This window comes from Podarcis melisellensis, assembly GCF_964234715.1.
Source record: "Podarcis melisellensis genome assembly, chromosome: 17".
Taxonomy (NCBI): Eukaryota; Metazoa; Chordata; class Lepidosauria; order Squamata; family Lacertidae; genus Podarcis; species Podarcis melisellensis.
Window position 1 is genome coordinate 8,359,462 of NC_138534.1, and position 27,939 is coordinate 8,387,400.

Genomic DNA, 27,939 nt, shown 5'->3' on the forward strand with positions numbered 1-27,939 from the left:
ATATGTGAAATTATAAAAGAATATGTTTAAAGTTAAGATGAAAATAGATAAAGATGTTAAGAGGATTAAGTAAATTTTATGAGATAGTATTTTGGAAAACGGTTACAATCATATACAATGAAATTCAGTCAAGGGAATTTGAGGAAGTCATTTAATTATGATATTAACATTGGACCAAGTTCAGTTATGATGTGTGTTGGTTTGTTTGTTTAAAAATGTGGAAAATTAATTTTAAAAATGGGGGGGGGGAGCTCCATTCAACAATACGTGTCATACAAATGTTTTTCTCCTCATGCAGAACTGTGACATGGAAGAGTTTACTTATTTTTGTGGGCTCCGTATAAGTGCCACAATAACATGAAACTGTCCTCAACCCACAAAGGGGCAGTGCTGTAGGAAAGATTGCTGAACCCTGCTGTCAGGGTTTCTGGGAGAGAGGAGGAGATGACAGAGGAGACGGAGAGCGAGTGGGAGGAGGGGCAGAAGGATGAGGAAGAAGATGACGGAATTCTGAGGGAATCCACGAGTCTGAGCAGCGAGTCAGAGGATTCTCAAAAGGGGGTTACCTTAATCAAGCAAAAGGGAGGAGAAGGGAGAAGCGGAGAGGAGCCCAGTGGAAGACAGACGCAGCAAGAGGCGTCTCAGCCGGAACGGAGTAAAGGGGGTGGAGTCGTCAGCCTCTCGGAGGGAGCAGGATTAGGAGAGAACAGAGAAAGGGGGTTGGAGCAAGGTGTTCAGCCGGAAAGGGTGGAGAGCAGCACAAGGGGTGGTGTAGCGGTCGAAAGAAAGGTCAGCAGCAACGTACGCGCGCCAAGTTCAAACGTAGAGGCGCGCGGAAGTGGAGAGAGCTCAGGGGAGGAGCCCGGCCCTAAAGCCAGAAGGAGGGGGGAAGAGGCGGCAGAGGATTCAGCCTCAGGCGAGTCACGGAGAGAGGGAACCCAGGGGGGCAGGAAGACCCTGCGGAAAAGAAAGGAGAGGAAGAGGTGGTCTAGAGCCAGGCTATTAAGTTGGTGTGGAAGAGGGGAGGAGTCAGAGGGGACTTCAGCGGTCTAACGTGACAGACGTACGGCCACGATGCTGAACTGTACGAGAAGCAGAAATCTTCAATAAACTTTTCCTGTAAATAAACTGCAACGGAGTGAGGTCTCTTGTGAGCTGGGACCCGTCCTGGGTGGCCGTGACAGTAAGTCCCCTCTCAGAAAGCAAAAAATTTTTTTTGCGAAGCTCACGAACGGGAGCAGCCATGAGCGCTGAGGAGCAGCTGGTTGCACTGCGGGATCAGGTTACCGCTCTCACATCGGCAGTCATTGCTTCGCAGAAGAAGAATGACGACTTGGAGAAGACGTGCCAGGATTTGCAGGCAAGGTGGGAACACGCGGACAGGGCGGGGGCCCCAGGTTCCAGAGCGGAGGGCATTGCGCTTGGACGGAGGGGGGGTGCCCTGGTTCCGCATTTTAATGGCAACTTGCAAGACTATCCCAATTTCAGAGCGGACGTCGTATATGCACTGCATTTACTCCGTCACGATTTTAAAGATGAGGAGGAGAAAGTGGGGTTCATTGTTTCGCACCTGCATGGGGAGGCCAGGGCTTGGCTACGCAATCTGTGGCGCGAAGATGGACCGGCCCGTCGCAATTCAACTGCGTTCATCAAAGCGATGGATTCTTGTTTTCAATCCTCTGTGGATGTGGACATTGCGCGCCGTCAAATGCACGGGCTGAGGCAGGGGAAAGCGACTGTGCGCCAATACCACTCTAAATTTTTTGCATTGCTCACCGCCTTAGATTGGCCAAAGGACAGTAAGCCGGTCAGAGATCTTTTTTGGGAGGGATTGAGCCCCCCCATCAAGGATGAGATCGCTAGGGGGGACAGACCCCAGACCCTAGAAGACGTGGTGCAACGGGCTTTAGCTATTGGAATTCGACATGAGGGACGTCCGTGGCACGAGGAGGACGGGCCCCAAGCGCGTGCGCAAGCGAGGACTCTCCCTTTTGTGCACAGGGATTTCAGCCGTGCGCACCCCTCGCCAATGGGGAAGGACAGCGAGGAGCCAATGGAGATTGGTGGTGCTAGGGCTCAGAAGCCATCCCAGAGCCCTGTCCCTGGTGCAGCCAAAGCGAAGCCTCCTAGAGGAACCAGGAAGTGTTACATCTGTGACAGTGCGCACCATATGGCGAAAGAGTGCCCCCAGAGGCTCCAGAAGCACACTGCAGCACTGGCAACTGTAACAGCAGAGGTGCAACCAGGGGAGCAGCTTCAGGGAAACGACAGTGCCTGGCTGGAAGCAGAGCTACTGGGGCTCAGCCAGGCGGATCTGTAGACAAGCCCCCAGCATCACTGCAGAGCGTGGACCCTTTGCCTCCCAGACCGGCAGTTCTGCTCACAGCAACACTCCAGTTGCCTGATGGGAGACTCCTCGAGGTTCCAATAACGATCGATTCGGGAAGCAACGCCGACTTCGTGGGACTGCAGTTCGTTAAGCAGCACAACATGGCGCTCCTGCCTGCAACGACGCCTCTAAACGTGGTCACGGTAGACGGCAGGAAGTTGCTGGGGGGGCAAGTGGTGCAGCAAACCCCTCCCATGATGATGCAGATTGGCAACCATCGAGAACTTATTAGTTTCAATGTCACCCACTTATCGGACACACCCATCGTGTTAGGCATGAGTTGGCTGGAGAGGCACAGTCCCGCGGTTGCGTGGTACCAGCGGCAGATCACCTTTTGTTCATCGTATTGTGCTCAGCATTGCTTTCAGACCGATCAGGGAGGAGAAGCCGAGCAGCAGTTGCATCTGGGTATGGTGCAAACAGTGCCTCACAAGTACCAGGACTTCTTGGAGGTTTTCTGTGAGAAGGAAGCTGACAAGTTGCCGCCTCACAGACCTTACGACTGCGCGATTGATTTAGTGCCAGGGGCGCAACTGCCTGCTGCCAAGCTGTACTCCATGTCGGAAGACGAGATGCAAGAGCTTCGGGAGTTCATAGACCATAACCTCAAGCGAGGTTTCATCCAGGAATCTAAAGCAGCGGGTGGCAGCCCTGTGTTCTTTGTGAAGAAGAAAAACACGCCCCAAAAAAGGCTTATAGTGGATTACAGGTTCATAAACAGCTTGACTAAGCCCAAAGCTTTCCCCATGCCCAAGATTGACGACCTTTTAGCGACCGTCAGGAGGGGCAAGATTTTCACCAAGCTGGACCTACGTGGAGCTTACAATCTCATCCGCATCCGGAAAGGAGATGAGTGGAAGACCGCCATGTTCACCCCTCTGGGCACATACGAATACAGAGTCATGCCTTTCGGTCTCCAAAATGGCAGCCACGTTTTTCAAGCATTTATGCACCACGTGCTAGCAGGTCTCCTCTACAAGAAGTGTGTCTGCTTTCTCGACGATATCCTGATTTTCTCGGAATCGCCGGAGGATCACGATAAGGACGTGAGGGAGGTCCTGCAGAGGCTGAAGGACCACAGGTTGTACGCCAAGTTGGAAAAATGCCAGTTTGATGTCAGAGAGGTTGATTTCCTTGGCTACAAGTTGTCCGACGAGGGACTGGCCATGGACAGGGCTAAGGTTCAAGCGCTGTTGGACTGGAAAAGCCCTCGAAATCGGAAAGAGGTCCAGAGGTTCATCGGCTTTGCCAATTTTTACCGCAAGTTTATTAAAGGTTTTGCGAACGCGACGGCGGCTATCACTGACACCCTCAGTTCCAAGAAGAAGAAGTTCGTCTGGACCGAACAAGCGGAGCGGTCCTTCCGGACGCTTAAAGGTCTTTTCGCCTCCGAAGAGCAGCTGCTCCACGTGAATCCCGGCAGACCCATGCGGGTAGAGACCGATGCGTCAGACAGAGCGGTTGGGGCCGTTCTTTTGCAAGAGGATTCACAAGGCAACTGGAGACCGGGTGCGTTCTACTCCCGGAAGCTCAGCAAGACGGAGCGCAATTATACCATATGGGACAGGGAGTTGTTGGCCATTCATGCAGCTTTCAAAGCGTGGCGACACTTCTTAATAGGAGCCAAGCACACGGTGCAAGTCCGCACGGATCACAAGAACTTAGAGTATTGGCGGACGGCTAAGTTACAGACCCAGCGACACATGCGCTGGGCGGAGTTCTTTGCGGATTTCGACTTCAAAATAGAATACATCCCAGGAGACTCCAATGTTATTGCAGACGCGCTGTCCCGAAAGCCGCAATACTTGGAGGAAGCAGCTCCAATCGCAGCAAAGCACATTTTCGCACCGCAGGCGTGGACGTGCGCTACCATCGCAGTCGACCTGGACGCGGTGCGACGCGCGTTGCAAAGGGATCAGTTTGCACAGTCCAAGATGGAGGAGCTACGCGGAGGGTCGCGAGACAACGAGGAGTTCCAATTGCAAGATGGACTTTTGACTCGTAAGGGTGCCCTTTACGTGCCCACCGACGATCTTCGAGCCAAGGTTCTGCAACAATTGCATGACGCCCCTAGTGCAGGCCATTTCGGCAAAGAGAAGACGATGGAGTTGGTGGCTAGAGACTTTTGGTGGCCCCAGATGAGAGGAGAGGTGGCGGACTACGTCGCCAGGTGTGATATCTGCCAGAGGTCCAAACCAGTGCACCAGAAGCAGGCGGGATTGTTAGAACCGCTGGAGACACCGCAGCAACCGTGGGAGAGGGTAGCGTTGGACTTTGTTACGGACCTGCCCAGCTCCAGAGGTAAGACGGCGGTGTTAGTGGTGGTGGACTTGTTCACCAAGATGGCGCATTTCATCCCTTGTGCCAAGGTGGCGACGGCAGAACAGACCGCAAAGCTCTTCATCGATCACGTCTTCAGAGTGCATGGACTTCCGCAGTCCGTCTTGTCCGACAGGGGGCGCCAGTTTGTTTCCACTTTCTGGCGAAAGCTTCTGGGCATCTTGCACGTCAAAATCAACCTGACATCGGCGAGACATCCACAAACCAACGGTCAAGCGGAGAGGGTCAACGCGATCATGCAGCAGTACCTGCGGTGCTACGCCAACCAGCGACCTGCGGCGTGGGTGGACTATCTGCCGATGGCTGAATTCGCCTACAACAACACGAAACACGCATCCACCGGGGTGACGCCTTTCTTCGCGAACAATGGCCGTCATCCCAGAACCTTCCCGAGATTTGCGGCACCAGGAGGGGGGGGGCCTCAAGATGCCGACCAGTTTGCAGCGGAGTTGCAAGAGGTGCACGAGGAGCTGCGGAGACATTTGGAGCTGGCAAAACAGGCGTATAAGGTGCAGGCCGATAAGCACAGGAGGGCGGGAGAGGACATCCAGATTGGGGACTGGGTGTGGTTAGCAGCCCACGCGATGCCGGCCAGGTCATTGGCCAAGAAGAAGTTAGGACACAGGCAGCTAGGGCCATATCAAGTTGAGGCTAAGATCAATCCGGTGGCTTTTCGTCTAGCCCTTCCGGAGGGTTCCAGGGTGCACCCGGTCTTTCATAGGTCGGTGCTCACTCCCTACAAAACCCCACACAGGTTTCAAGAGTCAGGAGCACTCCCAGAGCCACGTAGGAGGGCGCCTGAGGGGGGGGAATCGCCAAGACCAGAACCTCTTAACGAGGTCACAGAGATACTGGACTCGAGATGGGGGGAGGAGGGAGTTGAATATTTTCTAGCCAGGGAAGGCACTCCGGCCTCTGCCAATAGCTGGGTGCCGGGTTACGCGTTGGACGAACCCCTGTTGAAGGAGGAGTTCCATGCACTTTTTCCGCACAAGCCCATGCCCGAGGAGTATTTTGATGATTGGCTTTTCACGCCCACTTTGTCAGACAGCACGTTCGAGGGTTTCTCCTCACCCGAGGGCCATACGCCCGAAACAAGCCCGACCAGGGATCCGAGACTGGGGGGGGAGGAGACAGGCCCTTGTTGGTGGGTGGATCAGCCAAGGGAGGCATGGAGTCAGAGATGGATGGTAGGTCCTTGGCAGGCAGCGCCAGGAGAAGCAGTGATGGAGGAAGAGACTGTGATGTCTGTGGGTGGGGAACCCGAGTTCGAACACACATATACGGAGATGACAGAGGAGAACGTTGAAGTGGACAACTTGTATCCTGAACCGACCCCGGAAGAACCACGTTTTCCTCAACCTGCACCCGGCGAGCGGGAGGGGGGAAGGGGGGGCTTCGAGGGGGGGATGGATGTCAGGGTTTCTGGGAGAGAGGAGGAGATGACAGAGGAGACGGAGAGCGAGTGGGAGGAGGGGCAGAAGGATGAGGAAGAAGATGACGGAATTCTGAGGGAATCCACGAGTCTGAGCAGCGAGTCAGAGGATTCTCAAAAGGGGGTTACCTTAATCAAGCAAAAGGGAGGAGAAGGGAGAAGCGGAGAGGAGCCCAGTGGAAGACAGACGCAGCAAGAGGCGTCTCAGCCGGAACGGAGTAAAGGGGGTGGAGTCGTCAGCCTCTCGGAGGGAGCAGGATTAGGAGAGAACAGAGAAAGGGGGTTGGAGCAAGGTGTTCAGCCGGAAAGGGTGGAGAGCAGCACAAGGGGTGGTGTAGCGGTCGAAAGAAAGGTCAGCAGCAACGTACGCGCGCCAAGTTCAAACGTAGAGGCGCGCGGAAGTGGAGAGAGCTCAGGGGAGGAGCCCGGCCCTAAAGCCAGAAGGAGGGGGGAAGAGGCGGCAGAGGATTCAGCCTCAGGCGAGTCACGGAGAGAGGGAACCCAGGGGGGCAGGAAGACCCTGCGGAAAAGAAAGGAGAGGAAGAGGTGGTCTAGAGCCAGGCTATTAAGTTGGTGTGGAAGAGGGGAGGAGTCAGAGGGGACTTCAGCGGTCTAACGTGACAGACGTACGGCCACGATGCTGAACTGTACGAGAAGCAGAAATCTTCAATAAACTTTTCCTGTAAATAAACTGCAACGGAGTGAGGTCTCTTGTGAGCTGGGACCCGTCCTGGGTGGCCGTGACACCTGCTTATCCTTTATTTTTTTTTAAAAAAAAAATTCTGTTACAGATTTTCCACATTCATACATTAACCAATACAACAATACATTGATCATTGACTTCCTTTCACCCCCTCAACATAGTTCATTTTAGTTATCAATTACTACCAAATATTCGAATTACTCCCATTTTTCTTTTTTCTCATCATTTCTCTACTTGATTTATACTGTTGAATTTACTCTAATCCTGTTAATGCCTTAACCTGTTTACAATGATTCTTCAGATATGCTACAAACACTTTCCAATCTTCCTTAAAAGTCTTTACTTCCTGGTCTCTTCTTAGTTAAAGCTTGCTAATTCTACATGCGCCACAAATTTCAGCTGCTTCTTCTCCCTTGTTGGTACTGTTCCCTCCCTCCATTTCTGAGAATATATCATTCAGGCTGCCATAGTTGCATAGAGAAACAAGTTCTTTTGATCACTGGGTACATCTGACCCTATTATTCCTAAAAGAAAGGCTTCCAGTCTTTTTACAAAATACCTTTTAAATACCCCCCTCATTTCATTATATAACATCTCCCTGCTTCTCCATGAGGACTAGGCGCATGGCTGAAGACTTCCCTCTTCCCTCTCTCACCAACACCTTCAATATTAACAGGTGTATGGAGACTTGGCCCTCAGGCTTCCATTCTGCCCAGTACTTACCATATAGGTGAAATATTGGATCTGATTCAGTACTTGTTGGTTGTTGCTCTTCACGTTGAAATTGATAGGCAAGTTGTCTCCAGCCTTGAGCTCTGTAGCTGTGACTGCCAAATGGAGAAAGTTTCCGGATCCTCCTTGGGTCTGGTATGCTGTAGCTATCATGGTCTTGGTTGCCTGACGTTCATTTAAAAGTTGGGGATCTCTGGTTTTTACCTACAGAAAATTGAACGTGTTGATCAGATCTCAGACATGAATCCATTAGTCCTTTTACATCCAACATTGTGAGAGAGGGTCCACACGGAGCACAGTTGAGTGTTTATTATTATATTCATATTTATATCCTGCCCAGGGTGGCAATGTCCTAGTGGGGAGGAACTGGATAGAATCTTGGACCTATGAAGATCCATGAAACACCTCTGTTACGTAACCTGTATCTTCAGAAATAACTCCACTTTAATATGAATATTTGAAGTAACTGAAATTCAGAACACCCTTCCTCAAATATAGGATGTAGCAGTTATGGAGAAATTATATATATACAGTATATAAATCACTGCGTTCCCAGCTACCAAGCCCCACACAATCTTGGGTCGGGTCCTGCACTGTGCCTGGAATCAATGGGTCAGAATGGTGGGTCTTTTCAGTACCTCAGGATAAAAAGAGAACAGTGTGGTCTCTCAACCCTATTTAGACCAATGAAGATTCACATTATAGATTCCTTTAAAGCACAAGTTATCTTGGCTCTTGGGGGAAAGCCATCTTAAGTAACTTGTGAACTCCAGTCTGCAGTGTGAATGATGGCTGAACAACACGTCAAAGGTGCAGGTGAGATGGAATTGGTGAACTGCCATCAAAAGAAAGAAGAAAATTAGAATATAGTTTATTGGGATCTAAAGTTTAAAGAGTAAACACTGCGACTGAAGTCCCAATAAACCACATGAACCAAGTCAGACTGTTGCTCTCAAGGGGAACATAAGAAGAGCCTGCTGAATCAAGTCCACCATTTAATCCACAATCCTGTTCACACAGTGGCCAATCAGATGCCTGTGGGAAGTTCACAAGCAGGTAAAGGTAAAGGACCCCTGGACAGTTAAGTCCAGTCAAAGGCAACTATGGGGTTGTGGCACTCATCTCGTTTTCAGGCTGAGGAAGCCAGCATTTGTCCACAGACAGCTTTCCAGGTCATGTGGCCAGCATGACTAAACCACTTCTGGAGCAACAGAACACCGTGACAGAAACCAGAGCACACAGAAACATCGTTTACCGTCCCACCACAGCAGTACCTATTTATCTACTTGCACTGGCATGCTTTCAAACTGCTAGGATGGCAGGAACTGGGCTAGAGGAACAGGAGCTCACTCTGTTGCGGGGATTCGAACCGCCAACCTTCTGATCGGTGGTTTAGACCACAGTGCCACCCACGTAAGACTCAAACACAAGAGCACTCTCCTTTCCTGCAGTTTCCAGCAACTGGTATTCAGAAGCATATAGCATTTGACCAAGGAAGCAGAGTATATCCATCAAAAATAGACTGAAACTGGGACCTCTATGCAAAGCATGCTCTCTCCCACTGAGCTACAGATCCCCACTCCCTAAAAAAATCATAATTCAGTTGCTTTGGTTCTGTGTGCAGAAGAGACACACAGGAACTGCCAATAGCACAATTCATGCATTTGAAGGGAACCTGGCACGGCCTCAGGGGGACTCACTGTGATTCTGAGCTCTTGGCTGTTTGCTGGCGTGTTCAGGATCAGCTTGGCTGTCCCATCATCCTGGGTGGTTCCATCAGCTGCAATTGGCTCTGTCACCACAGGTACACGGGAAGCCGGGGAGCCATCAGGATTGGTGACAAACACCTAGGCAATTGAGAAGGAAGAGGTGAATGAACGTGAGATGCAGCCATCTCTGCAGAGCCAACACCACTTTCCCCAAGACATCCATGGATTTAAGAGATTTCCCACAGCTCCTTATGTTCGCCACTGTGGATTTCTAAGAGCCTGGGACTGGGCCACAAGAGGAAGACAGATTCAGGTGAACATTACCATCAGTTCAAAGGGCATCCCCGGCTTGAAGTACTTGGGGGTTTTCGTGAAGTGGATCTGATAGGGCGATGTCACAAGGCTGATGCCAGATCGCTCTGTCACCACCATGTCGCTGCCTGCAGGAAGGAGAAGAGGGGACTCAGAAAAGGAATGAAGCCAAGCGGGGAGAGAGAAATCTTCACAGTGTTTCAGAGCCAGGCTCTCAGCATTTGCTCCAAATGGAATAGCTCCAGTACACAAATCTCCTGCCCTCCAGGTGATCCTTTACACACCTGCTTGACTGCCGAAGAATCCCTGTGCATCGGATTGGCCGTAGGATCCTTGCCAAAGAACAGGTCAGCCCCTCTATACACAATGCTCTATGTACTGGCCGTAGAGTTGCCACCTGTCCCATGTAATACAGGATCATCCAGTATTTCAATGCAGAATGCAATGTCCTGCGTTAATTCAATACAGGACACAGTTTGTCCTGTATTTCTACTCTGTTGCATGCTCTCTCTCTCTGTTTCGTTCTTGTTTGGGATTCTCTCCAAATACCTGCTCCTGCTCCTACAGGGAAGGGATTGGTAACTTAGCTGGAGAAACTGTCTCGCTTCTTTCTTTTCCTTTTCCCCCTCCTTGCTCCCTTTCCTTTATTTTACATATAAGCTAAACAAGCTATAGCTTGGGGGGCCCCAAAAATGTAAAGGAAAAAAACCAGGATGTACATTTCCAAAATATAAGATAAAAAACAAATAAAATAAAATAAAACCTACATACAGCAACAGTGTTTTGTGTTGTGTAGGCTCCTGTGATCCTAGCCTGCTCCCTAAAATATCATTGGTTTGCTCATTTCTATATATAGGGTGCCTACATTCTGCACGGACGGGTTGCATGGCAACATGTGCAAATGGCTTTAGACACCTATTAGCTCCATAAATGACCATATAGCATATATTCAACACAAAAAACAGCAACAATTTGTTGTTGACAAAAGACAGCTGGACATATAAAGGGCCCCATTACCTTCAGTAGCTTAGGGCCTCATCAAACCTAAATCTGGCCCTGTCTGCATCATAGCTCACCTGAGTCAGTCATCACTGTCACAGAGACATAGAGGGAGTGCCCAACCAGCTCGTTGAGGTTCTGAAATCGCTTCTGCAGCATTGCTCTTGTCAGCACAGCTTCCCCTTCCCCGTCTGTTATCTGGAAAGAAAGGAAAGCAAAAGTGTAACCAAAGTATTGGAAGACAGAAGAACTACCCACCGTGGAAGAATGGCAGATGAAAGTTATAGACTATATGGGACTGGCAGAGATGACCGGCAGAATCCGAGACCAGGGGAAAGAGAAGGCGGAAGAAGATTGGAAAAAATTTAAAGACTATCTTAAGAAATACTGTAAAATTGTTGAATGCTAAGACGATGTTGATTTTGAAATTAAGGAGTTGCTAGCTGTAACATTTATGTGAATATGGAAAGTAAGCTTAAAAATCTAATAGAAATTAAGGGAAGGATTTGTTGAAGAGACTTAATTAGAGAATGGAATACAGTAAGGAGAGATATGAGGAGGTCGGGAAAGTAAGTTTCATGCATATAAGGGAATGAAGTTATACATGTGGTTTTTTCTTGTATGTATTTTTGTTTTTGTTTTTTGTGTCTTTTTTGTGATTTTTATGTTTTATAAAATTTGTGAAATTGCCAATAAATATCTTTTTTTAAAAAAAGCAAAAGTGTAACCAAAAGTGTAACCAATGTGGCACATATGCGTGTGCACATAACAAAACACACCCACAGGCACCTATCTTACTTCAATTCTCTTGAGTGAATCTGGAATACTGTGTTTGACATCATCTGTTTTCACTCCAAAGAGGACAAAGGCCACACCCTGCACATTCTTCCCATAGAGAAACCTAAAAGAACAAAAATGAATTGCAGGGGTCAATTTACAGAGGACATGGCTCTCAACAGCTACTAGCCATGAAAGCCGTGTTCTACCTCCACTTTCTGGGGGCAGCATAAAGACGACTACCAGTTTCAGAGAATCACAACTGGGGAGACTGCCCTTGGGTGATTCTGTAGTGACCAATATAACTCTTGTAAGCTTTTTTACTTAATGTTTTGTGTTTTAGCTGATATTATTTAACTTCAGTTAACATTACAGTCGTACCTTGGATCCCAAACGCCTTGGTACTCAGATGTTTTGGCTCCCGAACACAGCAAACCCGGAAGTGAGCGTTCCGGTTTGCAAACATTGTTTGGAACCCGAACATCCAAAGGGCTTCCACAGCTTCCGATTGGCTGCAGGAGCTTCCTGCAGCCAATCAGAAGCTGTGCTTTGGTTTCCGAACGTTTTGGAAGTCAGACAGACTTCCGGAATGGATTCCATTCGACTTCCAGGTAGAACTGTATACTGTTTTGTTAACTGCCCTGATCTTCCCTTAAAAAAAAAAAATTACTGACAGTTTAGATGCTTTCCTGTACAGTGGTACTTCCAGTTGCAGACGGGATCCATTCCAGAGCTCCTGTCAGATCCCGAGGTTTCCGCAACCGGAGGTGCCACTTCTGCGCATGTGCGCCGTGCAGAGCACTTCTGTGCATGCACAAGCGGTGAAAACCGAAAGAATACTTCCAGGTTTGCCGTTTTCACAACCTGAAGTTTACATTACCCAAGGGTAATGTAAGCCGAGGTTCCACTGTAATTGCATTTTAAAAGCTGAGAAAAATGTAACTGTTTTGCAGACTCCAAAATTTCTCTGTAACTTGCATGTTCAGCTCAGTCACGGGATCGGGCAGCCTAGGCTTGTTACCCCCTTTCCAGGCTATGTCGGTCGCACCCTGGTGGTGTTACATCAGTCACAATGCATGTAAAACACATTTCTGTTAATACCACATTTCCTTAATGCTAAGAACCTCAAAGCAGAGAATAAAGTTAAAACATACTGAATTTCCCTTTCATTTGTTGGGAGAGATGGAGTATGTGTTTTTTGTGATAAATGTAAGACACCCAACATATATTTTATAGTCCTAAGTTCATCTGCTTTTCTTCCTAACATAAAATTTCTGGTTAATTCACCAAATGAGAAAGCGAAACTATAAATATCAGTGTCATTAACCTATTATCTTATTTTCTTGGGAAATTAAAGATCTGTTTTCAACGTCAAATGGGGGTAAGTGTGTGAGGGATCAGAGGACTGCAAAAAGCAGGAGACCGGTGCCAGAACCATAGGCAGATGTATGTTTAGATATATTAAAGGAACTGCAATTGCTGGTTATTATTATTCTTAGCATTATGTTGCAGTGATATTATGTGTCTTATGTGTGGTTATTCTGATACAGTGGTACCTCCGGTTGCGAACAGGATCCGTTCCGGAGCTCCGGACGTATCCCAAAGTATCCGCAACCAAGGGCGCCTGTTCTGCACATGTGCGTGGTGCCATAGAGTAGTTGGTGCCATAGAGTGCTTCTGCTCATGTGCGAGCACATAGAGCGCTTCCAGGTTTGCCATGTTCGCATCCCAAAGTTTACGTATCCAGAGGGATATGTAAGCAGAGGTACGTCTGTACTGTACTTAGAATGTTGTTTTTTGTATGTACCACTTCGAATACAGATTTACCTGTGGAAGACATAGTCTATTTATAATAGCAGTGACAAGAATGACAATGAGATCAACTTGCGGAAGGGGAAGGGTTCGATTCCCTTACCTATCTGATGTTTTAATAGAATTTCCTACCTCTTCCCTTTATAAAAGAATGGGCTAGATTTGTACACGAACAAATGTGTCTGTCCCTCTCGCATCTATTTTTGCCCTAAGGGCCAAACTACATGTCACACTACACACATTGCTTGTAGCTGTGACCCCGTGAATCTTTAAAAAATTGTAAATACAGTGGCATAGCGTGAGTTGTCAGCACCCGGGGCAAGGCAAGTAATTTGCGCCCCCTAACCCATGGATTTGCGCCCCCTAACCCGTGGATTTGCGCCCCCTAACCCTAACCCCCAGATGTTGCGCCCGGTGCAGCCGGCCCCCCTGCACCCCCAGGCTACGCCACTGTGTAAATACCGTATTTTTCACTCTATAAGACGCACCAGACCACAAGACGCACCTAGTTTTTGGAAGAGGAAAACAAGAAGAAAAAAATTCTGAATCTCAGAAGCCAGAACAGCAAGAGGGATCGCTGGGCAGTGAAAGCAGCAATCCCTCTTGCTATTCTGGCTTCTGTGATAGCTGCACAGCCTGCAGTCGGTCCATAAGACGCACACACATTTCCCCTTACTTTTTAGGAGGGAGAAAGTGAGTCTTATAGAGCGAAAAATACGGTAGCAGTTCCTGGGCAGCCTGATCAGGACAGGCACCATGGAGGGTGTTGATAAGGTTTTTACTCTTAGCCTTTGTCCTGTGATCCCAGGAGATATTTCCTCTCCCCTCTCCAGCTGTTCTAAACTCTAAGAGGGAAGTTCCTAGTGAGGTAAAAACAACTGGATGGGCCCCCCCCAGTGGCTGCTATTTACAGTTTTTAAAAGGTTCACATAGCAACCCAACTACATGTGACATGTATTCTAGCAGCCAAAGCAGGAAAATTATAGGTTCCTTTTAGCCAAGCAAATCTACTGAAATATAGCTATTGATTGTTACAATCTGGAATAATAAGTTTCAGGATAGTATAAAATCGTATATTTTCTTTTCTGTAATATAATGAAAACATGATCTTATTCTCTCCCCCTTTACAATATCTTCTCTTTTGCTTCTTTGTATTTTGCATTCTAATGTTTCTAAACATTCAAAATGTTCCAAATAAACGTGTTTAAAATCATACTGTGAATTCTTGTTTTTCTGGACGTGATAATTTCATGTTATGCAGGTAATACCTCGTCTTTACCTTCCCATAGTTGCAGACACCCACCTTGCAGTGATATCCACTCTGAAATCCTTGTCGCTGTCAATGTAATAAAACTTATCTGATGGCTCCACTATTACTTCAAAGCTTGGCAGTACTAGAGGGAAAAACAGGGGAAGAACATATAAACATTCATGGAAAGATGAGAATATATACCGTATTTTTTGCTCTATAAGACTCACTTTTTCCCTCCTAAAAAGTAAGGGGAAATGTGTGTGCGTCTTATGGAGCGAATGCAGGCTGCGCAGCTATCCCAGAAGCCAGAACAGCAAGAGGGATTGCTGCTTTCACTGCACAGCGATCCCTCTTGCTGTTCTGGCTTCTGAGATTCAGAATATTTTTTTATTGTTTTCCTCCTCCAAAAACAAGGTGCGTCTTGTGGTCTGGTGCATCTTATAGAGCGAAAAATACGGTAATTGTAGTGAGCTTTCAGGTCAGTGCCAGCAATTTCAATAGTATGAGCAATTCCAAGTGTCATGGTGGAAGACCGATGGGAGTATTCCCTGGGAAACAGTCAAGGGGAGCAATTCAACAATCCCTCTCAGTGCACTGTTCTGGGGGTTCTCGCAAGCCAACTTCAGGAGCAGGGAGAGGGGGGAAGCCCAGTTGCACAAGTGGGCAGGTCTTTCACTGGCAAGATTCATCTCTTGAATCCAACCCAAGGGATTAAAGAGGAAACAATGCCTGTGATGGGCCAGGGGAAATGCTAAGCAGAGATGCTCCTCCTTACCATATTCCTTGACGTCAAATTGCGTGCTGAAGGTCTCCTGTGGGGAGTCTTGATACTTGGCCACAATCTTCCAGGTCCCCAAACTAGAGAAGGAAAAGGAAGGAATCTTCACTGCTTCTGCTTTGTCAACTCATGATATTAAAGGTGAAATCAGAATGGGCTGCAGGGTCTCTTCTCACCATGGGTGAGGTTAGAATATAGTCTATGTCCCTTAATGCTCATTCCCCCCCCCCCAATGGTGGTCAGAAGTAAAATGGTGCTTAGAAGCCAGCAGAGAAAAGCACCATGGCTGAGGGAAAGGGATGATTATGATACATTAGAGGGGAGAAAGTGCCAAAGTGCCACTTTGCTCTACGTGGGGCTCCCTTTGAAGGTGACCTGGAAACTACAACTAATCCAGAATGTGGCAGCTAGACTGGTGACTGGGGGCAGCCGCCGAGACCACGTAACACCGGTCTTAAAAGACCTACATTGGCTCCCATTACGTTTCCGAGCACAATTCAAAGTGTTGGTGCTGACCTGTAAAGGTCCTGTATACCTGAAGGAGCTCTCCACCCCCATTATTCAGCCCAGACACTGAGGTCCAGCTCCAAGGGCCTTCTGGCGGTTCCCTCACTACGAGAAGTGAGGTTACAGGGAACTAGGCAGAGGGCCTTTTTGGTAGTGGCGCCTGCCCTCTGAAACTCCCTCCCATCAGATGTCACTGATATAAACAACGATCTGACTTTTAGAAGACAACTGAAGGCAGCCCTGCTTAGGGAAGTTTTTAATGTTTGATGTTTTATCGTGTTTTTAATATTCTATTGGGAGCCACCCAGAGTGGCTGGGGAAACCCAGCCAGATGGGCGGGGTATAAATAATAAATTGTTGTTGTTGTTGTTGTGTTGACTTCCCCCTTCTTGTTCCTGATGTAGAGCTTTCCTCCTATGCTTGTTCCAGCCAGATGGGTGGGGTAGAAATAATAAATTATTATTATTACTGTATTATTAAAGCTGGCAGCAAGATCCCATCAGCAGTTCTCTTTGCTGGCAGTACTCTGTGAAGAACCCCAAAGTGCCATTTTGGGGCACGGTGGAGCAGTGATGACTTCGGGCCTATTGGACCCAGAGCCCCAAGGACTACCCAAGGGGTCCTAGCCTCAAGTCTCTCAGCTGCACCTCAACAAAATATGTGTAAAAACCCACTCCCCATCCTCCGCCCTGCCCAGGGTGAGTGACAGGCCTTTGGGTGCAGTGTTGGATCTGCCACATGACTGCTTCCTGATCAGGGTTGAGCTTACTCTGCCCAGCCACATTCCTAGTCATACACACCTGAGATAAGCCATATTGGGCTCAGCAGGGAATACATGCAAAGGACTGTGCTGTTTAGCTTGGAGCAGAATGCCTGCCCCCAAAATCTTAAGATGTGGATATGTGGAGGATGAGATCACACTCTCACACCCCATCTACGTGTATGTCACAGGGTGGTTGTGGGTGGTAAAGGTAAAGGGACCCCTAACCATTAGGTCCAGTTGCGACCGACTTTGGAGTTGCGGCGCTCATCTCGCTTTATTGGCCGAGGGAGCCGGCATACAGCTTCCGGGTCATGTGGCCAGGTTCTGGTGAACCAGAGCCGCACACAGAAACGCCATTTACCTTCCCGCCGGAGCGGTACCTATTTATCTACTTGCACTTTGAAGTGCTTTCAAACTGCTAGGTTGGCAGGAGCAGGGACCGAGGAACAGGAGTTCACCCTGTCATGGGGATTCGAACCGCCGACAAGTCCTAGGCTCTGTGGTTTAACCCACAGTGCCACCCGTGTTCCCTGGTTGTGGGTGGTAAATATATACTAATATTGATGAGAGCTTGGAGTGTATTTTTGTTTCATATGAAACCCCCAAAAGAAGGATAAAGGGCACTTTGCACATTGATGAGCTTTCTTCTCCAGTTGCTGTTTCAGCTCACTTTCTCTACAAATATGCTGCATGGTAGTATTCATGGTCAAATCTATTCCAGCAACAAAATCATCAAGTTTGCTGATGACACTACGGTGGTGGGGCTCATTTCAGGAGGGGATGAGTCCGCCTATCGGGACGAGGTGGAGCGGCTCTGTGTTTGGTGTGGAGAGAACAATCTGGCTCTTAATACGGCTAAGACCAAGGAATTGGTGGTGGATTACAGGGAAAAAAAGGCGGACATTCAGCCCTTGTATATCAACGGGGAACGGGTGGAGAGGGTGGCGGAATTCAGGTTTTTGGGAGTGACTATCGATCAGGGCATGACTTGGAGCGCAAATACCACTGCTCTGGTGAAGAAGGCCCAGCAGAGAATTTATTTCCTCAGACTTTTAAAGAAGAACAATCTGAGTGAGAGACTGCTGGTGTCCTTCTACCGAGGCTCCATAGAGAGCATTCTCACATACTGTATTTGTGCTTGGTTCTCCAGTTGTACAGCTAGGGAGAGGAAGGTGCTCCAGAAGGTCATAACCACAGCCCAAAGGATTATTGGTCATCCTCTCCCATCTTTGGAAGAACTGTACGGTTCCCGTTGTCTTAGGAAAGCAAACAACATCCTGCAGGATTCATCTCACCCGGGATACAGTCTGTTTGCACTACTGCCTTCTGGCAGGAGATATAGAAACATCAAGTCAAGGACAAATAGACTGAAAAATAGTTTCTATCCAAGAGCTGTGGCCTTTTTGAATGCTGTAACTCGATAGTGTGACCTGGGAGTTTGATGGGTGTGGGTGTGGGTGTGGGTGTGGCTGGAATGTGGTTTGTTTGGTTGTTGTTGTTGTTTTGCTTTTGTTGTTTTTTTAAGGGATGGCATCCAATTTCGTTGCACTTGTGCAATGTTGCACTTGTGTAATGACAATAAAGAATCTATCTATCTATCTATCTATCTATCTAAATACCTGACAATCTCAGGTAAGTTGTAAGGCCGGATGTTTGTTGAAGTGGGGCTGATGGAACTCTGGCTGACAATAATGCCATCTGGTGTCTGTGAAGGAGAAAAACATGTTTCAATGGTTGCTGAAGGAATGAAAAATGATTGCACTCAGATTCATAATGTGGAAAAACAAATTCTCTAGATAGGTAGAGCTTTAGTTCCACACTACCAAGTCCTTGACCTCGGCTTAGCCATAAAGCTTCCAGGATGCCTCTGGCCTAAACAGCTGTGATGATAGTTAATTTAATTAATTGGTTTAGGAGATTCACACACTGTTTTTTTGAGGAACTCCTCCACAAAGTGGCTTTCCGTATTTAAAAATACCAATCTTTGAAAACACAAAACCAGTAACAATAAGCAAAAGTACATTTAAGAATCTCCAGCCTTGCCTCAATTAGCTATCCTTGTAGTACAAAGATGGGGCCAACCTAATCTCTACAGCAATTATATTCCAGCACGGCTGAAAAACAATACAGGGCCGGCCCATGAGACAAGGTGAGGTGATTGCCTCAGGAGGCAGGATCTATAGGACCTTCCGCCAGACCTGCTGTTGTGTGTGTACTCACCACACTTGTCTAATTGCCTTTACTAGCAAACATTGAAGCAGGCACTCTGAACTAGCTCTTAAGATGCAGGCAAGAAGACAGAAGAGGATAACCCCCATATTGCCACTTTGGGGTGATTAAAGGAGGAGCAGGAGAAATAAATGGTTGTGTGACTGAGAGGAAAAAAATAAACAGCCTGATGCCCCACCTCCCTCATCCCAGTTCTCATCTTGCTGAGATAGTTTCCCATTATTCCACTGCTGGGATGAGTCAGCACTGCCAAGGTCTGAAATGGCATTTAAGGAGTTATGAAAAATGCCCATGCAATATGCTTCCTAAGAAAAGCTACACTGAATGGCCATCACTCTTTCTGCGAAATCGCCATAGAATGTTTAGTGAAGCACCAACCATCACTGCAATTTCAGGTGGCCAATGCTGTACTCAACACACACACAAATATATGCCTCTCACCTCAAACTCAACAATCACAGGCTTATCCAAAAGCTCCATGTTGTGGCCCACAGAAAAGACACGGTAGCGCACTGAGAAATAAAAGAGAGGTATTCGAGTTTGAAAAGAAATAGGAAAAAAAAACATCAACTACATCCATCCTACAAATTTTGTCTGAGAGTGTGTGTGTGTGCGCGCGCGCGCGCGCACTAGCGCTCACATCCCTATTTTGAGATGTACAAATCTTGCAGGTTTTTCCTTCTTATTGTTTAAAGATAAAAAAATACCAGAAAATAAATCCATTTCTGATAGCGGACTATGGCATGGTGAAGGTGCACTGCTCACCTGACCTCCCTCTGGCTGAGTTACTGCCGCATAGCAGGAGAGAGAGGAAGGTGCAAAGCCAATCCAGTGCTCCTTCTGGTAGTCTGCACTGTGTCAGCCTCTCCTCTCCTCCTCTTTGGGGCAGTATGCAGCTACAACTCAGCTGGAGGGAGGTCAGGTGAGTGCCACAGTCCCAACAAGCTGTCTGTTACTCTCACATCCCATGGGGTGCACATCCATTTGCTTTGTTCCACAGTTGCCTCTTGCAGGAGAGAGGCTGCTGGTTCTTTAAAGAATACAAAAACCTACAAGACCTGAGTGATAATACACAGAACCTTTTCAGACCAACTTGAATGTCAGGTGTGTGTGGTGGGGGTGTTAATATTTGTCTAGCTCTAGTTGTACCTAGGGATGCATCTAATAATAGTAAAGTTCTGAAAGATAAATCAAAGGCTGATCCCAAGCTGGTCATCCACTCTATACCCCCTTCCTGTGGTCCCAGATAAGGTGGGGCGAGCAGAAGGCATCACCTGCAGATCCAGGGGTGTAGATGGTTTTATCTGTCTGGATGAAGAGATATCCACTGTGGAAGGAGACCAGAACCGTCTTCTCCAATGTGAACTGAGGACAGCTGGCCTGGACAACCACATACTGGTTTTGCTTGGAATCCTTTTTCATGTCTTTGGCAGGAACCTGCGTGAGGGAATCAGGAAAACTTGTTTAGGTTAAAGGGCTGGAGGGGGGCAGAATAGAATGCCCTGACCTCCTTGCCCTGCAGCTAAACTCATTCAGATGTTTAACTCTACTGTTTGCTTGACACTTTGTCATGTGGGATGTAATCCATTGGTATGGTCAAATGCAACATTCCTTATTTCCTTAAAGTGGGCACATGCAGGGGGACATCCAGTCAGTGGAACTTCCTGTTCCACTGGTCTGGAGCTTCCTCTCCCTGCATGTGACCCGGGAGATGGGCATCGCTCTGGCTGACTCCACAAAAGAGCCCAACCATGCAGCCACTTTCTCAGTTCGTCTTGTCTCCTATTGCTCTCTTGCTGATCTTTTGCTGCCATGCTGCTCTCCTGCAGCCATTTTGTTATCTAAATGTAATGTTGCTGTCTGCTGGCTCTCAGCCAGCAGCACATGAGTTCAGTCTCCATAAGAGATGAACTCACAGTTTCTTTGTGTAACTACCAAGTAAAGCCTGCCTTTCAGGGATCAAATCGTGAACTGAAATGTGAGTAAACTTTTTGTTACTTTACTCAGAAAGACTCTCGTCCCTTTATTGTTTTAAGAGGGATTAAAGGGGACACCAGGAAATAATCTTAACTAAGAGATTCAAATGAATCTGCAAACTAGCTTCCAGCTATATTGAGGGGAATTTGCTCTGCTACATCACTTACTAGCATGAGTGAAGGAAGGATAATACTTATTCAATCTATCCTTCCCTACTATCCTTAACATTCCCACATGTCACTGGGTCAGAGACACCCTGTCAGCTGCAGCTTCCTCTACCTTGTACTTACATAAGTAATTTCAATGCATTTCAGTGAAAGGGACATGCGAAAAAAACAACATAGTTATTTACAAAATGTTTACGCATTAAAAAAACACACCACAATAGTGAATACAGTACTACTCGTATGATTGCATGATATTCATTCCTGACCTCGGACAAACGTGAAAATAGTGGGAATTTCTATTTCCATTTCTGTGTCTGACAGAATTCTATAACATCCCTAAGCTCAGCCCAATTGAAGTGTAACTCCTTCCTCTGACAAGGTAAATGCAAATCATTCAGCAAACAGTTGGCACAGCATCAAATATAGCTGCTGACTGGCAAGTAAAACTGAAGTGTGCAAGAGATATAACTTAGGAGCGCATAAGTAAGCTGAATGACCTTAAGAAAATAAGTTGTTACTATAATTTATGATTCAGATGATTCATAGAGCATTTGGAAGATGGCAGCTCAGAGTGGTTCTTGCATGACAGGCCCACCAAACACTTCAAATAAATGCCTGTGGACGTGCTGACAACAGAGTTTGTCTTCTGCTCTTAATGCAAACAAGCCAAGAGACATGACCGCACACTTCATTAACTCCAGTCTAAAGAGACAATACATAAACTTGCCAAAGGCACGTTAAAAATAGAATTCAGATATTTCAGGTTCCCTCAGCTGAAACCGTAAGGCAGAGCCAAACTGTGACTAATCATAGAAGAAGGCCTGAAATATGTATTCATAAAAGACCAAGATACATGCTGCTCACCATGCCAACCAGGGCCGGATTCAGGTTTGATGAGGGCCTAAGCCACTGAAGGTAATGGGGCCCTTTATATGTCCAGCTGTCCTTTGTCAACAACAAATTGTCGCTGTTTTTTGTGTTGAATATATGCTATATGGTAATTTATGGACCTAATAGGCATCTAAAGCCATTTGCCACTGTTGCTGTATGTAGGCTTAATTTTATTTGTTTTTTATCTTATATTTAGGAAATGTACATCCAGTTTTTCCCCCTTTAATTTTTTGGGGGCCAATCCCCTGGCTCTGAGCCTTCTTACCTTGGGGTTCCCCAGCTTGTGCTTCCCCCCACTCCTCTGCATCCAGCCACTAGCAAAGTCAAATCCATTAAGATGAAACATCAAAATGGTAAACCACTAATCTTAGAATCCTTCCTTAAGTATTAGGAATAACACCCTATAAAAGTGTTTCTCAAACTCGAGTCTCCAGCTGCTGTTGGACTACAAATCCCATCATTCCTGGTCCTGCCAGCTAGAGATGATAGTAGTTGTAGTCCAACAACAGCTGGAGACTCGAGTTTGAGAAACACTGCCCTACAATCGGCTATAGGGCAACCCTATACAGTGCAGTCATTCAAAAGAATCTTGCAGTTCTGATTTTTAACAGCCGTTTGATCGCCTGCAATGGGCAAATTATGTTTAGACCTTGTGCGAAGAATGAGTTTCATGGGTGAGTTTCTGCAGATCAAGGCACAAAGGTGGGCGAGACTGGTTTTTATCTGGGTTGTCAACCTTGACATTTCTCAGGCCAAATTTACTGCTGACCCTGCCAGAAAGCAGATACTGAAATATGACCATTGCATACGATCACACAAATCCTCACAAATATATTTTACTAACCTCTAAAGCTGGTCTGGGAACTAATAATCTGGATCTTCTGATGTGTTATATCCGGCTTCCTCAACCTCGGCCCTCCAGATGTTTTGAGACTACAATTCCCATCATCCCTGACCACTGGTCCTGCTAGCTAGGGATCATGGGAGTTGTAGGCCAAAAACATCTGGAGGGCCAAGGTTGAGGAAGCCTATGTTATATTCAGGTCTGATCAGATAGCATTGTACTTTCTTTAAATTTCCCATCGTCAGGCTTGATAGAACAGAGGATTTGCCCTTCCCTTACCCCTCCAGGAGTTGCTCTTTTTATATGCTAACCCGCCTACCTCAAACATAATGTACAAACTGCACAATCGTATGCATGCCCTACTGCGTTCAATGGGACTTGCTCCTAGGTTGAGTGTGCACAAGTGTGGGGCTTGATTTTTGCATACACTATGGCACCGTCCCTAACCATCACTCGGCACTCACCTTTATGGCTGGCGTCACCATCATGCCATTTGCTGGGTTCATGGGAACTTTGACCATATACAAGGTGTTTTTCTTCTGTGGGAAGTCATGGACAGAGACAGTGACCTCGGTGTCAAAGTTGCTTCCATGAGCCTCCACCACAATCGTCTCATCCGTCTCTACTCGCAGGACACTTGGGGTGATGAGGGAGTGGCTACAGAGGAGAAAAAGTTTATTGCAGTGAGTCTGTTTGTTGCATCTAAATACCTTACCACAGCTCCTCCATGCCGCATTTGCTGCCTCCTCTTGCTTGGGGAAATTCAAGAAACAAATGTTTTAAGAGGCCCTCACTTATAGGCAGGGTGGGAGGGGCATCACCCTGTCAAGATTCTGAATTCCCCCCCAAAAAAACCTCCAAAGCCATGGTCCAGTCTTTGTCCTGTCACCTAGAATAATAGCAATACATTTCCAGTGACAGAGAGGCTTCCATTCATCTCCTCTGCTCAGCTAGTCATAAAAACCACTAGCAGAATATCCCTCTTCTGTCCCCATCAAGAGAAAACAGTTCCAGAAAGAATGAGGAGGAAGGATTTTTGTCCAGGCACATTTCTTGATGGAGGTTAAGAATGAGGAAAAGGGTTTTTTCTTCTTCTGTTGTTTTTGCTTTTGTTGTAAAACTAGGGTGAGAAAACTGCATAATGGAAGTTCATACAGCAGCCCGGTTTTTCTTCCTTTGCTTAGGTGGTTGTGAGAAACGGTGGCATGTGGGGGAGATGAGAGAATTCTGGAGGCTTCTGTTGAAATTGCAAACTGTCCTATGTGCAGGTCCAGAGATAAGATTGTTGGGCTAGCGCCTGGGAGTCCAGTCCTGGCTTCAAAACCTCACACAGCCATGAAGCTCATATTACACTGGGGTAATTGCTGTAGTTTTATATTGGTGAATGATATATGTCGCCTGCAATCCTCTGTCCACTTGCATTGAATCGGAAAACAAGCCTGATTGAATTAGTATTACAGCAAAATTACTCACAACAGAAAAGGATGGAGACTTATGTAGGTGCTGTACATGTGACCTCTTAGGAAATGTACCGTATATGATGTGTTTTAAAGATTCCAAGGAATCAGGGATGCCAACTTGAATAAAATACTGGGGGGGGTAAGCCCCACCCCACATAATTGATCACAATATGCGGCACGCACATACCTTTTGAATGGCAATGACCAACAACTTGGGTGGTGGGCAAAGGGACCTTGGCCTTTAAGAGTTGGCTCCTATGCAAGGAACACTGTAGGGCCCTCGTCAATCATTACTTTCTAACCTCAGCCATAATGTGAAGTGAACATCTTACTTCCTCCTATGAGATCACACCACAATTTGTTCCGGAATCGCACAACAGTAATCTGGATATGAACACCAGCTGTCATTCGATGCATAAGTCTTGACATTAGATATTGCACTTTGTTTTTTCCTCTTATGTTTGAAATTTGTAAGCACCAATAGGGAACTGGTTACTACTTACTAGCACTCTAGATAATGCTGTTGTTTTAGCTGATTGTATATGATGCATATTTTATTGTTTTATGTTTTGTAAATTGCTTTGAGAAGGTTTTGCCTCTAAGGTAAAGGTAAAGGTAAAGGTAAAGGTACCCCTGCCCGTACGGGCCAGTCTTGACAGACTCTGGGGTTGTGCGCCCATCTCACTTAAGAGGCCAGGGGCCAGCGCTGTCCGGAGACACTTCCGGGTCACATGGCCAGTGTGACATCGCTGCTCTGGCGAGCCAAAGCTGCACACGGAAACGCCGTTTACCTTCCCGCTGGTAAGCGGTCCCTATTTATCTACTTGCACCCGGAGGTGCTTTCGAACTGCTAGGTTGGCAGGCGCTGGGACCAAGCAGCAGGAGCGCACCCCGCAGCAGGGATTCGAACCGCCGACCTTTCGATCAGCAAGTCCTAGGCGCTGAGGCTTTAACCCACAGCGCCACCTGTGTCCCAGGTACCTCTAAGCACGGTATAAAAACATAAGGTTGGGGTCCCTTCACGAAATCCCTGACTCCTTCCAATGTTAGCCAAACATAGGAAGGTCAGGAAAAAAGGGGGGAAAGGGTCTGGCTCCTTAATGTGTGTGCTCTCATGTACCTTTTTTTTTCAGAATTAGAGGTTGGGTTCCTATTCAGTCTAAGGCAACAAAAAATTTTTGGGTTTGGATTCAATTCTACTTCACTTTCAAGAAACCCTCTCTAAACCAATAAACTTGAGTTCAGGTTAAGTTCAGCGACTTTTCGATTGTAACTTTTTCATTTTTGGATGCACTAACTTTTGATTTATGCCTGATGAGGACATTTCCACATTTACTCCATACGCTCCCCACATCCCATCACAACAGACACAGAGTGGGGGCATCTGACAAAAGTCAGCTCAAGGCTCCTCTAGCCCAAGGCCCCTGCAATGTAGCAATGAAGGAATCTTTTTGCCCAATGAAAGGACTGAAGCCCCAACCATGAGATTAAGAGTCTCATGTTCTATCCTAGGGTGTCAGTGTGCCAAGGACACTTCTCTGTTTGAAGGGCTGTTGGAGGACAACCCTCTATTATTTGAAGGAGTTCTCTATACAAAGAGCTATCTGTTCAAAGTTTGACTTAATCATAATGAACCTAACAAGGGAGAGCAAGGACCTTGCAAAGATTGCCCATTAATAGCATAGTAAACAGGCACACAAGGGACGTGGGTGGTGCTGTGGTCTAAACCACTGAGCCTAGGGCTTGCCAATCAGAAGGTTGCGGTTTGAATCCCCGCGAAGGGGTGAGCTCCCGTTGCTTGGTCCCTGCTCCTGCCAACCTAGCAGTTCGAAAGCATGAAGGTAAACTGTACTCCGGCTCCCTCAGCCAATAAAGCGAGATGAGCGCTGCAACCCCAGAGTCGGCCACAACTGGACCTAATGGTCGGGGGTCCCTTTACCTTTACCTTTAAACAGGTGCACAGTTCACCTGGTCACACTTTCCTCTCCCACTTTATGGTGAGAGGTATTTTATTCCTGTATAAATTGTAGTAATCACTGCTAAAGGTGCACCTCTATATAGACAGCAGCATATACAGATTTTATGAAAAAATTGTGTCCTCTTTTAAGGTGATGCGTTTTCTCTTTTTTGATTGTGTGTAAATGTAGGACAGGGATGTGGGTGGCGCTGTGGGTTAAACCACAGAGCCTAGGACTTGTCAATCAGAAGGTTGGCAGTTCGAATCCCTGCAACGGGGTGAGCTCCCATTGCTCGGTCCCTGCTCCTGCCAACCTAGCAGTTCGAAAGCACATCAAAGTGCAAGTAGATAAATAGGTAACGCTCCAGCGGGAAGGTAAACGGCATTTCCGTGCGCTGCTCTGGTTTGCCAGAAGCGGCTTAGTCATGTGGCCACATGACCCGGAAGCTGTACGCCAGCTCCCTCGGCCAATGCAACGAGATGCGGCTGCAACCCCAGAGTCGTCCACGACTGGACCTAATGGTCAGGGGTCCCTTTACATTTTAATGTAGGACTGGTCCTATCATTAGGCAGAGCGAAGTGGCCATCTCTGGAGACAGATGGCAGGGGGCGAGTGCCAATGGCAAAACTTTGGAAGATGGAGCTGTGTGTAACCCCTAAACTAGCCTGCTGCCCCTTGGTGCAATGGAGGTCCAGTCACTAGTGTAAATTTGGCAATTTGGCAAGCTTCTCTACACAAAACTAGAGGGGATGTCACCTTGCCCTTTGCCTCAGGTAGAATTATTATTATTACAGTGGTACCTCAGGTTAAGAACTTACTTCGTTCTGGAGGTCCGTTCTTTGCCTGAAACTGTTTTTAACCTGAGGTGCCACTTTAGCTAATGGGGCCTCCAGCTGCGACTGCACGATTTCTGTTCTCATCCAGAAGCAAAGTTCTTAACCCGAGGTACTTTTTCTGGGTTAGCGGAGTCTGTAACCTGAAGCGTCTTTAACCCGAGGTACCACTGCATTATTATATTTATACCCTGTCCACTATGGGCGGCTTCCAGCACATATAAAAACATAATAAACTTCTTGGTAAATAAAATGTATTGGTAATTAGTCATTTTACACCACAACTGACTAGCATTCCAACACATGTACACTCAACAGAACACATGTAATTGTCAGACATACCATGAAGCCTAAATCAGGATGGCTAAATGAAAACTTCATGCTCAGAGGTGATCAGAAACTGGAGACGAGCAACAGGGCAGGGCTGTTGCCTTCATGCCCTGATGGAGAGCTTTCCAAAGGTGGGCCACTCCAGGGAGGCAAATGCAAGATCAGATGGACCCAGAGACACAGTTTGCTAAAGCAGGATTCTTCTGTCCTTCCATGGCTTCTACACTTCTTGTACAAAGAACATTTCTGCATATCAGAAATTCAGAGCCAGCCCTGCCAGTAGGCAGTGAAGTGGCTTGCTTCAGGCAGCAGACTTAGGTGTATGGCTGGAAGCAGCCAGTTCGTGATTATTTTAAATGATATTTCCATCACTGTGGTGATGAGGGACCAGGGGGAGAGTGATATTTGGATTTCCTGCTGCAGGCAATCCCCCCCTCACAAAAAAACCTCTTCACACTACATCTGAAGCAATTTTAAATCACCCCTAGAAGGACCAGATTCCTGAATTTGATGGATCTCCTCAGCTTCCCTGTACAGAAAACTCCTCTTGCTTAAGAAATGTGGTGCTGCTGTGAACTGCTGACATCTGACATGTACTTACAGTTGGCTGTGAGAAGAAGTCGGGAAAGAGACCAAGAGGGCAGCCACCAGGTAGAGAGCAGTCCCCTCCATGGTGATCTGGAGGAACAAGAGAGGCAGGTTGCCGTCTCAGTATTTATCCTCTGAGCCCGTCCAAGCCCTT

General features: G+C 47.1%; 1 protein-coding gene across 1 annotated transcript in view; it reads right to left on the reverse strand.

The window, feature by feature from the left end:
• C3 (complement C3) overlaps nucleotides 1–27,939 on the reverse strand; it is a 67,384-nt gene extending 39,445 nt beyond the window's left edge. The window contains exons 1-12 of the mRNA XM_081893696.1: nucleotides 27,799–27,939; nucleotides 23,081–23,273; nucleotides 20,012–20,174; nucleotides 19,179–19,249; nucleotides 18,128–18,213; nucleotides 15,236–15,318; nucleotides 14,512–14,602; nucleotides 11,418–11,520; nucleotides 10,697–10,817; nucleotides 9,633–9,748; nucleotides 9,300–9,446; nucleotides 7,591–7,803 (exon numbers count right to left, since the gene is read on the reverse strand). Of these exons, the coding sequence (XP_081749822.1) occupies nucleotides 7,591–7,803; nucleotides 9,300–9,446; nucleotides 9,633–9,748; nucleotides 10,697–10,817; nucleotides 11,418–11,520; nucleotides 14,512–14,602; nucleotides 15,236–15,318; nucleotides 18,128–18,213; nucleotides 19,179–19,249; nucleotides 20,012–20,174; nucleotides 23,081–23,273; nucleotides 27,799–27,869 (1,458 nt within the window). The 5' untranslated portion in view covers nucleotides 27,870–27,939. The remainder of the gene's footprint in view (nucleotides 1–7,590; nucleotides 7,804–9,299; nucleotides 9,447–9,632; nucleotides 9,749–10,696; nucleotides 10,818–11,417; nucleotides 11,521–14,511; nucleotides 14,603–15,235; nucleotides 15,319–18,127; nucleotides 18,214–19,178; nucleotides 19,250–20,011; nucleotides 20,175–23,080; nucleotides 23,274–27,798) is intronic.